This window comes from Lagenorhynchus albirostris, chromosome 1, assembly GCF_949774975.1.
Source record: "Lagenorhynchus albirostris chromosome 1, mLagAlb1.1, whole genome shotgun sequence".
Lineage (NCBI taxonomy): Eukaryota > Metazoa > Chordata > Mammalia > Artiodactyla > Delphinidae > Lagenorhynchus > Lagenorhynchus albirostris.
In genome coordinates, this window is record NC_083095.1 from 35,128,696 (window position 1) to 35,140,785 (window position 12,090).

The 12,090-nt window shown below is 33.1% G+C and overlaps 1 protein-coding gene across 7 annotated transcripts in view; it reads right to left on the minus strand.

The window, feature by feature from the left end:
• Positions 1-12,090, minus strand: part of GPHN (gephyrin) — a 617,632-nt gene that overhangs the window by 343,077 nt on the left and 262,465 nt on the right. The window contains exon 5 of one of the 7 annotated variants that reach the window (XM_060140957.1): positions 11,794-11,892. The exons of the other annotated variants lie outside the window; for them this stretch is intronic. Coding sequence (XP_059996940.1) covers positions 11,794-11,892 — 99 coding nt within the window. The remainder of the gene's footprint in view (positions 1-11,793; positions 11,893-12,090) is intronic. 7 annotated transcript variants of the gene reach the window in all.

Genomic DNA, 12,090 nt, shown 5'->3' on the forward strand with positions numbered 1-12,090 from the left:
TGGATCTTATACTCGACTCTTCTCTTTCTCTTACTCCATCTGTTACCTCTACCTTCAATATATAACAATAATGTATTTCTCACTACCTCTATCTCTATCATTGGTCTGAGTCACTACCATTTTTCACCTGGATTATTTCAATAGCCTCCTAAATGCTTTCTCTGTTTAAATATAAGTCAGATCATGTTACACCTCTGCTCAAAACTCTCCATTATACTAAGGGTGACACACAGGTTCTACATGATCCATGGTTTGCTCCTTCTCCTCCTTTAGGTCTTTGCTCAAATGTCGCCTTATCAATGAAGCCTTGCTTGATAGCCTTATTTAAAATTACAACCCTCTTTCCGGCCTGTACTACCTATCCACCTTCCCTGGTTTATTTTTATCCATAGTACTTATCACCATCTCTAATACTATGCATTTTACTAATTTACTTATATTTGTGACACACCACTAAAATGTAAATTCCATAAAGGCAGAATCTTTGGACTTCTTTGTTCATTGCTGTATCCCCAATATCTTGAACAGTGCCTGGTATATACACAGTAGGCACTCAGGGCATATTTGAGTCTATGAAGTGTTAATTTTCACAGGGCAACTCCTTTCTGCCTTAAATTCTCAGAGCATTTTTCTGAAAACCTTACACCCTATGAGCTTTTGATTAACAGAGCAGATGCTAATACACTATAGGTTAGGAATGTCCTAAAGTAGGGGGTAGCAAACCACAGCCAATGGGACAACTCTTGCCTGCTGTCTGTTTTTTTGCATGGCCTGAAATCACGGTAATCTTCGCATTTTTAAATAATTGAAAAAAAACTCAAAGGAAGAGTAATACTTCATGACATGAATATTATGAGAAAGCCAATTTTAGTGTCCATAAATAAAGTTTTATTGGGGCACAGCATGGCCCATTCATTTATATCATCATATGGCAGACTTTGTGCTACAGGGCTGGCAGAGCTGAGTAGTTATGACAGAGACTACATAGCCCACAAAGCCTGAAATATTTATTATCTCTAAATATTTACTACCTCTAAAGAATAAGTTTGCTGATCCCTCTTTTAAGGTATTTTATATTTAAAAGGCAAACAGTAATAACTAAAGTTTGAACAAAGATAAACTAGAGCATTATTATTAATACTGTTGCACAAGATACACCTATGAGGGAAGGTGCATTTATATTAGGATAGGCTTTCAATATTATATAAAAGCAGACCTCTCATTCCTCTAAATATTTAATACTGATGGTGATATTCATTCATCTATCCACCCCACAGAGCAATCTCATCTTAAGGGACAGGATACAGTACAGGCAAGTCTTAAAAAATGCCAAAAAGGGAGCAAACGAGAAAGGGAAGTAAATAGGACCCACAAATAGAACTCATATCAAAGTATCACGTAATTACCCAAAACCTCTAAATTCTGTGTTTAACAATAGTGGGAAATTGGCATGACGTGAATCTCTTTTGAATCTTATCAATGGGGTTATAATGCGGGTCTCCTATATAAAATATAGTCTTGAATCACTGCAAGCATGAGAAACATTATAATAAGACCCCATTTTACTTTACTTACTTACTTATTTACTGCCATGCCACATGGCATGTGGGATCTTAGTTCCCTGACCAGGGATCAAACCCATGCCCCCCTGCACTGGAAGCACGGAGTCAACCACTGGACCGCCAGGGAAATCCCGTATTTATACAATATTCAAAACTAATTTTGTCATTGCTTCCAATGCCTACATTTTGTAGAAAAGTATTCTTAAAATTTGCAGAACTCTATTCAAAATCATCTTCTAATCAAAACTGACCTATCTTCTCCTCACATAAAATTTTATGCTGAGGATTATTACATGCAAGGGCCATATATCATATGCTGTAATCAAACTTATGGGAAGGAGTGAAGAAGGTGAGGGGAAAACACTTAAATTATTCAATGACATCCAACAATATAATGCTATCTTCAGTCTTCATAGAGGATTATAATATATTGCCTCTTGTCAATTGGTCCTTTTAGCACAATCAATTGCTTCTTCTGCATTGTGCCTTTGATATTTGATGTCCTTCTCTCTCTCTGTGCAACTGGTAACAGTTCATTTTCAAACTCCATACTTCCAACAGCTTTACTTCTTTCTTCTCAGCATCTTTTGAAGGAACTTGGATTCTTCCTGTAAATTCTCAGTTGTGTCTGTTATTATGATTATCTGAAATGGTTACTCCCTCTGTTGGATATTTGTCTGCCATTCTTTAATAGCAGCCATGGTTTTCCCAAGTTCCAATATGAGGAAATAATACTAGTAAAATTATTAGCATAATTCCAAACAGTTTATTTTGTTATCTGAGTCCATTTTCTTACCCTCTATCAGTTTCCTTTTATGCCTGGCAATACAAATATTCTGCTCTAATTCAGTGATATTATTCTAAGAAGCTCAGAGGACTTGACAGATATAAATCCATTTGTCATCATATTACATTTTGTGTGAAAAGTGATATTAAGTCCATTTTATAGATGGAGATCTAATAAAAGGAAGATGAATTCACATTCTTGGTTTCAGACAATAATGAAGAAAGGAATATTCTGAAATCTTCATTCCTGAAACTATATCTCTAAATAAACATGCTTTTAGCATTTTATATTTGCAAAATATTTAATGATGCTTTATTGTCAATATCTTAGCATATATTTTGCAAAACTATTCTAGTTTGCCAGTCTCTGTTCATTTTATGAGAGTAGGTTGTAAGGGTGAGTTGGAACACTGATTTCAAGATTTTATTACTCTGATAAATTCAAGGTAAAAACAAACATTTAGCATGTCATCTCTGTTTCTTTTTCCTTTTCTGTAACCTATCCTGCTTGATTTTTTCCCTAGAGAAAAATTCTTTCAATATTTACTCAACCATTATCTACTTACTTTTTAAGCTAAAGTTCTATTTAGATTGTAGGTACTAATATGAAATATTTATGTAGCAAATAAATATTGCTTTTACTTACATTAACTCACATAATATAACTACCCTCTGAGGTAGGTACTCTTATTCTCTCCATTTTACACATAAGAAAACTGAGTAAAGTAAGTTGTGTAAGGTCACATGCTAGTAAGAGGTGAATCTAGGATTCGAATCCAAGTAGTCTGTGCTCTTAAGCGCTATGTTATGCTGCGTCACAAATGGTTATATGGGCAACACTACTTTTCTAGTAAGAGCTCTAATTAGACATAGAATTTACGATAATAAGTATATTTGTATGTTAACTGATATGTTATGTTAACTGATATGATTCATCTCTCTTGTATGTTAACTGATATGATTCATCTCTCTTCCCCATCAGAACTCCCCAAAAGTTGAAAACTTGTTCTGATGCAGAGTAGGCATGCAATAAAGAAACGTACTTAAGGGAAAATAAAGACAGCGTTTTATTTATGGGTTCTTCATATATGAAATTTTTCTTTTTGCCTTATGCTAAAAATTCCAAAATCCCCACTTCAAGGAACAATGTACACTTCCCTCTGCAGTATTGCTATGTGGAACAGGAGGCTTTCAACATGATTTTTAAATGCAATGTCACATATTGCTCTAATTATCTAAATGTTCTAATGTTATACCTGTTACTTTTCAACTGGGATAGTAATACTAAGGAGCTTTTCCTTTTAATGCATAAATAAAACAAAGGGTAAATGTCTTGGGTAAGGTGGCAGGGTTGGACTTTCAAATAACTAGAACTACACAAGCAATAAACTCTCAGATGAAAGAAGCTGTGACTGAGATGTTCACACAAAGGCTGGGAATGATGAAAAGGTCATGCTAGGACTTTGAACACGACAGATTTTGAATTCTCATCAAACGGTGAGTTCTCTATTATTACCTAGTAATTTTATATAAAACATTAAGCCAACTCGAGGTACAGCACTGACAAAAAATCTATGATAAAAAATATCCCTTGTTTTGATGGTAAGATAAGTATTGACTGAAAAGGTTTCCAAACAACAAATCAACAAAATTAGAACCTGGTACTTCACAGCAGTTTAAATTTTATATACAAATAATGGTATGGATAGTCACTAGGTTTGCACATTACATCAGAACTTCAAAAACAAAATAAAACAAAACAAAAACCAGGGCAAAAAAACCAATCTTCAAAAATAATGATGTTAGTCTTACTGGGGAATGTACACTTATTGAATAAGTGCCAATACTTAAAAGCGTTTACTTTTAGAAAGGATTGATGGCACGGTTTTACTGTGTGTATTGCTTGATAGTCATCTTATGAATTCTGGCTTCAGAGGAATCTCTGAATAATGATAGTTGCTGTTTTGCATCTCCACAGATGGTACTACTCTAGCTGTTCTAAGAAAGAGATTAAAATAACATAGTTCTAGTTTATCCATCCTTCTATGTAAAGTGAATCTTCTGCTCTAGCCAGGAAGATTTTCTTAATTTTATCTTTCTCTGTATCTTGATCATACATTTCCCTTTCTTTCTTACTCCCATCAGTAATGTCTTCTTCTCTCCTAATCTAAATCCTATTTCTCTCCTTCAATTTAGCTTAAATTCTACTTGTATAAAAATTTCATTGATAGCTCAGCTTTATATTAATCTTTCCCTTTAAAGAATTTTTTTGACCTGAATTGTCTGATTTTTTTTTTTTTTTTTTTTTTTTTTTTTTTTTTTGCAGTACGCGGGCCTCTCACTGTTGTGGCCTCTCCTGTTGCGGAGCACAGGCTCCGGATGCACAGGCTCAGCGGCCATGGCTCATGGGCCCAGCCGCTCCGCGGCATGTGGGATCTTCCCGGACCGGGGCATGAACCCATGTCCCCTGCATCGGCAGGCGGACTCTCAACCACTGCGTCACCAGGGAAGCCCATTTGTCTGACCATTTTTGATACTAAGTTTGTATTGTTTTGATTTGTCAGGTGACAATTTTAGGAGTACATGTACTTTAGCATTCACTCAATAAAGCCCAAGGTGCTTGGTAAATACTTGTTAAATTGAACAAAGACTATAAATGTTGTTTTTAGCAAACTGGTAGGTCATAAATGTGCCCATGCTCTGAGGCATATACTACTTTACAATGGATAATGCAAAATAAATATAAACCCCAGATAAAAGGGACTATTACTAAAAAGCTATCCTGAATGTCACATATTTGGGCCATTTCAAGCCATATTCCAAAAATTTTAAACTACAGAGGTACAAAGTAAATAGGTTCAGACAGGATATCAGGAGGTACTTAATGCAACTGCACTAATAATCCACATATCATATAGACTATAGAAATTCTTATTCTTGTTCCTTTGCCCATGCCTTGAAGTAGTAGTGGGAAAATGTTGACTAACATTCTTATTTTTTAGACATATCCACCAGGTATGCTAATAGCTAACAATAGGTATCAGAGTACAATGGTTAGTAGCAGAAACATTTGGGGCTGTCATATCTAATTAGAGGTAATAGGTAATATTATTAATTAAATGAGAAAAAAATGGTAAAGGACATTTACTGAGCATCTACAAACAAGCCAGGTTTTATACTAGATGCTTTTACATGCATTATAGTCACTTCCTAGCTTGGATAACCTTGGGCAAATCAATTAATTGATCTGTCTCAGTTTCTCCACCTTTAAAATAGATACAACAATAGTACCTGCCTCACATGGTTGTTTTGAAGGCTAAATGAATTAACATATGCTTGAAATAGCTCCTGACACATAGTAAGTGCTATATATGTTTGTTAATTAGTATTATTGACTACTTTTATTATCTCAATTATCATAAAAAACAACCTTGAGAGGTAGGCATTAGTTAATTGAGTAGATGAGAAAACTGAAGTTTGAACAGGTTAATTTGCTTTAATTTCATAGCTAGTTAGTGGTAGAGTTTTAGATTCAAATTTAGGTCTGTCTGACTCACTAAGTGTTAGTATCAGGATATAGACATATTGCATCCCAACATATTTAGACAAAGGTAAAAAGATGAAAACGTATTTCCCATGTCCAGGACTATTTCATAAAAATTACAAAAAGAGCTCCTTCAAATGGCATAAAATATAACCTTATTTGACCATAAAGGGATAGTATATTTTACTGAATCTAGTTTTAAATATTTCCAGTACAAGAGTTTCTAGTATTCTGCTTTCTTACCAATTTCACACTGTTTAGTTATCCTATTTATATAGAACAATTTAAAAATACTCAAAATTTTATTTCAATATGGTTATTTTTTTTTTTATACAGAAGGTTTTTATTAGTCATCCATTTCATACACATCAGTGTACACATGTCAATCCCAATCTCCCAATCCATCACACCACGACCCGCACCCCCCACTGCTTTCCCCGCTTGGTGTCCATACGTTTCTTCTCTACATCTGCGTCTCTCAATATGGTTATTTTTACCTTTACCATGTATAATAGTATTTTACTTTAGTCATAACAATGTTAGAATTACAAAACAAATATTCGTAGAGTTCTACAGTATCAGTATATGATATTTTGCTAGGGAAATTAACAATGTTTTCTAGAGAATATTGATATGTACTTGAAAGCAACTATATAATTTAAATGACCTACAGTAGTGATCAAATTTTCTTTCAAAAACACAAATTATTAAACATGGTGTTCTGCTATGCTTCTGCTATAATGCAGGAGAGTTCTTCTGGTTTTTAAAATGTCCAATGTTAACTTTTAGATGGTGCTGTTAAATGTAAATTCTCACTGATTTTCACAAGAGTCACAAATTAAGAATCATTAACATATAGTCAGTAACTCAGCTCAATTATGTCTCCTTCCTTTTACTTACACAGTATTCTCGTTTGTGAAGCATTATAATGTAAGAAAAATGGTTAATGACCACATAAAATTATAGTTGACTTACAGTACATTCATACCTGAAGTTATGAAATATATAAATTTCAATATACTGATTATGAAATAAATTTTATAAAATAAATAGTTTTTCTTTGATTTGATATTTCTGTAAAAAAATTCCTAATAACCCAAGTGGAAAATATTTGTAGAAAGTTTAGGTAGTAATCTGTTCCAAAGAAATGTAAATATTTTAGGCTATAAACAAAATATGTGATCTGGAATTCATAATCTTTTCCTAGAAATTCATCCTTTGTACCAGATTTTACCTCTTTCAGCATTAGTCATTTTGTCAGATGCCTCTTCACTTCCAAAATGAACCATAAAAACCCTTTTAAATGAACATCCTTTACATCAAATTTATAGTTTCCTGAAATTTTTGTGATTCCTCCTTTAGTTTATTTCATAATGACAACTTTTATCAGGACACTTTTTAGGAGATACTACTATGAACAAATGCTTGAAAATTTTTTTGGAGTGAGACTTTACTTAATGTATAACAAATCCAATAATTTGATCAATTTTGAAGGTTCAAAATTTTATATATTATTTATAATGAAGGATCTTTTGTTTTTATTATTCTATATTGTCTACTGAGACAATGGTGCAATACGTTTTACTATGGAAGAAAAGTGTTCTTTCTTTGCTCCTTCTAAAAGTAAAAATTTAAGAAATGAAACCCAACATCATTTCAAATTACTAAAGAACAAAAGGTAAAAGTAAATTTAAAAGTCAGTTAAAAATGTGAGTAAAGATGACTTATGTTCATCTAACAGACAGAGGTTGGCAAACTTTTTCTGCAAAGGATCAGATAGTAAAGATTTTAGGCTTTGCAGGCCTATACGGTTTTCATTCAACTATTCAGTTCTGCTGTTGTAGCCATAGGCAATAGGTCAATGAATGAGTGTGGCTATGTTCCAATAAAACTTCATTTATGGACACTGAAATTTACATTTCAAATAGCTCTCGTGTCACAAAGTATTATTTTCCTTTTGACTTCTTTCAGCCATTTAAAAATGAAAAATCCATTCTTAGTTCACAAGTCATACAAAGAAATACGACAGGCTGAATTTGGCCTACAGGCCATAGTTTGCTGACCTCTGCAATAGATTGAGTTTCTTGAGGACAGGGACCATGTCTTATTCATTTTTTAACTCCAGCACCCAACATGGCATCAGATACATATCAAGGATTAAAAATAAAAAGTTTGATAAATGAATAAATAAATGAGACCTAAGATGCATGCTAGGCTTTTATTTAACTCTGTAATTCATAATCAAAATAATATATTACTATACAACCTTTTATTCTGGTGTAGCTTAGTAGTCTAAAAGTGCTGAAAATTATTTTTACCTTACAAATATTAAATAGTTCAGTATTTTCTAATTTACCATAATATATTATCAAACATTTCTTTGTAATTGCAAAGATGTTCTTTTTAAAATAAATGTTTCTTCATCTTTTATTCTCTTCTAGACTTTATGTCTAAAGGGCTTTCACTTTACCTCACTTAGACGTCCTTAATTATACTTTTACCTTTTAAGAATAATAAAAGATTCTTTATGTAATAATACCTATTTTGGATATAATTGCTTTTAAGTGATAATGGGACATGAAGAGATAATATACTTGGTATAGCAATGAGTTACGTTCTATAGCATTTTATTACTAGCATTTCACCAATGTCAACGATTATCCAACCTTTATCAGATCCGAGAAAATGCAATCTATTATTAAAAATAAAGCTTTTCAAAAGTTGTAGAGTATGGATTATTATGCTACTATATGTAAGCTTTGATAGTATCTCATGTTGAGAGGCAGGGAACAGACCAGCAGGTAAGTGACTATCAGATAAACCTCATTCTAAGATACAGGGCCTAAAAGTAGAAACAAATTCGTAATTTAGGAAAATCAATTCTGATTGCCTTATTCGTATAAAATATGTAAATAAGATACATTTTACTAAACTTGCTATTTCCATTTTTCTGTTAATAGACCTGGAAGAACTCTAAAGCTATTAAACTTTTCATTTTCTCTAAGGTTCAAACACAGTGCCAATAACTTTAGATTGCTTTATTTCACTCATTCAACTTATCATTTTCCCCCTTCCTTTTTTTTTTTTTTGCGGTACGCGGGCCTCTCACTGTTGTGGCCTCTCCCGTTGCGGAGCATAGGCTCCGGATGCGCAGGCTCAGCGGCCATGGCTCACGGGCCCAGCCGCTCCATGGCATGTGGGATCCTCCCGGACCGGGGCACGGACCCGTGTCCCCTGCATCAGCAGGCGGACTCTCAACCACTGCGCCACCAGGGAAGCCCTCCCCCTTCCTTTTTTTAAACAACCCGCACAACTCACAAACATTGTCCATTGTGTTTGTAGATCAAACTTATTACTGACAATTACTGACTATAAAATATTAGCACCTTAAGGGAGAAGTTTTATATTATTTTACCTTTATCACTAATATTTGTGTTTTCTGTCAATAACTTCTGACTCTATTTAAAAATATTTGCAACCTTAAGTTCTATATAGGTACATATGCTCTACAAATAGGTTTCTCTTCTTAGCCACAATTATCTAAGACAATTAACTATATTATTACAGGTCCAAAATTATATTTCTGGATTCCTAGCTGACATCCCAGTGTTAAATTTTAGATATTATAAGAATTGCAACTATTTAAAGATAAGAAGAAATTAGAATTATTTTTGGGTGGTCTTATATTGCTTTTATGTTTATTTTTCAAAGGCTTAACAGCCCTATGGACTTTTGCTGTAGATAATCATACCTTATATGTGTGTGTGTGTGTGTGTGTGTGTGTGTATATAATTTGAAATAAAGTAAATCTATTAAAGATCAAGATATTCACAATCAAGTAACTTACTTGTTTTCAAAAATAGATATTAGAGAAGACATAATTATATGTATTTACCCTAATACAATTTTAGCCAGGTAGTTGCTATAGGCATATACAAATATAAGAGCACTTCTAAGGTTTTCTGGTAACTGAAGAACTGCATTGAAGAATAAAGAAAGGACTTCTCAATTTTCTGATATAATGAAATACACAAAGTCATGGAAAGACATAGACTCTTGTTAACAGTAGCAAAAAAAATGTTGGGCGATAAACAGATACTAGAATGGTAGAATTTCAAGACCTCTGAATTATATGGAGATGGAAAAGATAAAATATGAAGCTTACTATGTTAAAATTTTAAAAAATTTAACAAGATTGTGACGATTTCATGGATATACTTTAAATCTAGTATACGACTATTTTTGCCCATTTGATAGTTATATATAAAAAATACTACAAATTTGTCTACTTTGGTAGTTATGTAATAACTAATAAAAAAAATTAACCCTTATAAGTTAACCCTTACATAGTGCTTACTAAAATGCCAGGAATAGTTCTCATTGAAACCTCACAGCCACCCTGGTAGATAAGCACTTTCATTTCCCTCATTTTATAGGAAATTAAGGCACAGAATGATTTAATAATTAGTCTACACTCACCGTGTTGCAAGTAGCAGAGCCAGAATTTAAAAGTTTGGATTTGCAACCTGGTGTTTTGGTATTAACTTGAAACTCCACGGAATACAAAATATTTAATTTTGTGATGCAAATTATTTTCCCACAATTAAAAATAATTTTGTTAACTGGTTATGAATGAATTCTATGGTAACTTTTTTTTACTTTTCTGATATAAAAGTAATATTATGAAAATATCAAACCAGTACACAAACAACAAGGATATATAAAACCAGGGTCATTTACTTCAAACACTTAACCCAACACTCAAACTCCAAAAATCAATGTCTTCACATATGTGGGAGATTTTCTTACAAACAAAACAAAACATAAACACACCTTTACAGGAGATGGCTCCCCTGCAATTGTACTTTTTAAGTTAGTCTCACAGTTTAAAAGAAATATAAAAATTGGCCAAAGGACCATTTCCCCTTAGGACCCAGAAGCTACATAAGAATTACTTCTTTTTTAAGTAGTTGAAGCTAACAATCTCCCAGAATTCTATTCTAATTGCTTAACAAAATGACTTTATTTATAAGCTTAATTATAATAATATTCCAAAAATTTCTGTGCCATGATTTTTACACAGAAGAATAGAAAACATTTTAAAACTTGTTAAAACAATGTGCATTTTCACATACTAGAGCCAATGGTTCCCAAAGTTTGGAAGCACGGTCTATGGGCCAGCAACATGTGTGTTACCTGGGGCCTTACTAGAAACACAAATTCTTGGGACCCACTGCAGATTGACTGAATCAGAAACACTGTGGGTGAGACACAGCAATCTGTTTTACCTCTAACTGTGGTACAAGCTAAAGTTTGAAAACTGCTATATTAGAGTAAGGACAATAATTAATAGGTACTGAGCAAAAGTATCTTGCTATGAATAAGATAGGAGACACAATGGTGCACTGATTTGGAAATAAAAAACCACTTAACAGTAGCTTGAAATTCAGCCAAGAAACACTTTTCTGGGAGGTAAAGGAAACAATGTCACAAGTATTAATATAAGTTTGCATATGACTCTGAAGTGACACATGAAGCTTACAGCTTATTTAAAAAGAAAGAAGGACTTTCCCCCTGTATCACTGAGCACTGTCTATTCTTCATTCTTTCCCTAATTTTTTTTCCTGTGCAAGGTTGAAGGTAATTCTTGTGGCATGAAGCCTAGAGATTAATTCTGCCTTTTGGCTTATTAAATTCTGCATTTAAATTCACATTTAAAATTATGGAATATATAACTTTCTCATCAAATACTATAAAATTGGTATAAATATGCTATTGCAGTCATCCTACTTGAGACCAATGACAAGGGTATCTCAAGACAAATCAGAAACATTTTGAATTATATTAACAAAGCACATCAGACCAGATGCTATGCTGAGTCAGAGTTCTGCTATTACCTACTTTGGCAATATGCCTGAAATTCAGCCGATACCACAGACCACTGAGCAAATGCAGGATTACCTTCTGGACCAGTTCAATCTTCCTCAGTTTAGATAATTTCTAGTTTAAGTCCAAAGACAAGAAGTCAAGACAGTTTTTTTTTAATATAATGATTCTCCCACAGCAAAATGTTCACATTCTTAGAACCACAGGTCTCTTGTTCTGTCTAGCAAAATTACATAAATCATATAAAAAGAATAAAAAGGATTAAAAATAACATAATAGTCTACTCATTGAATATCAGAAAAGCATATACTA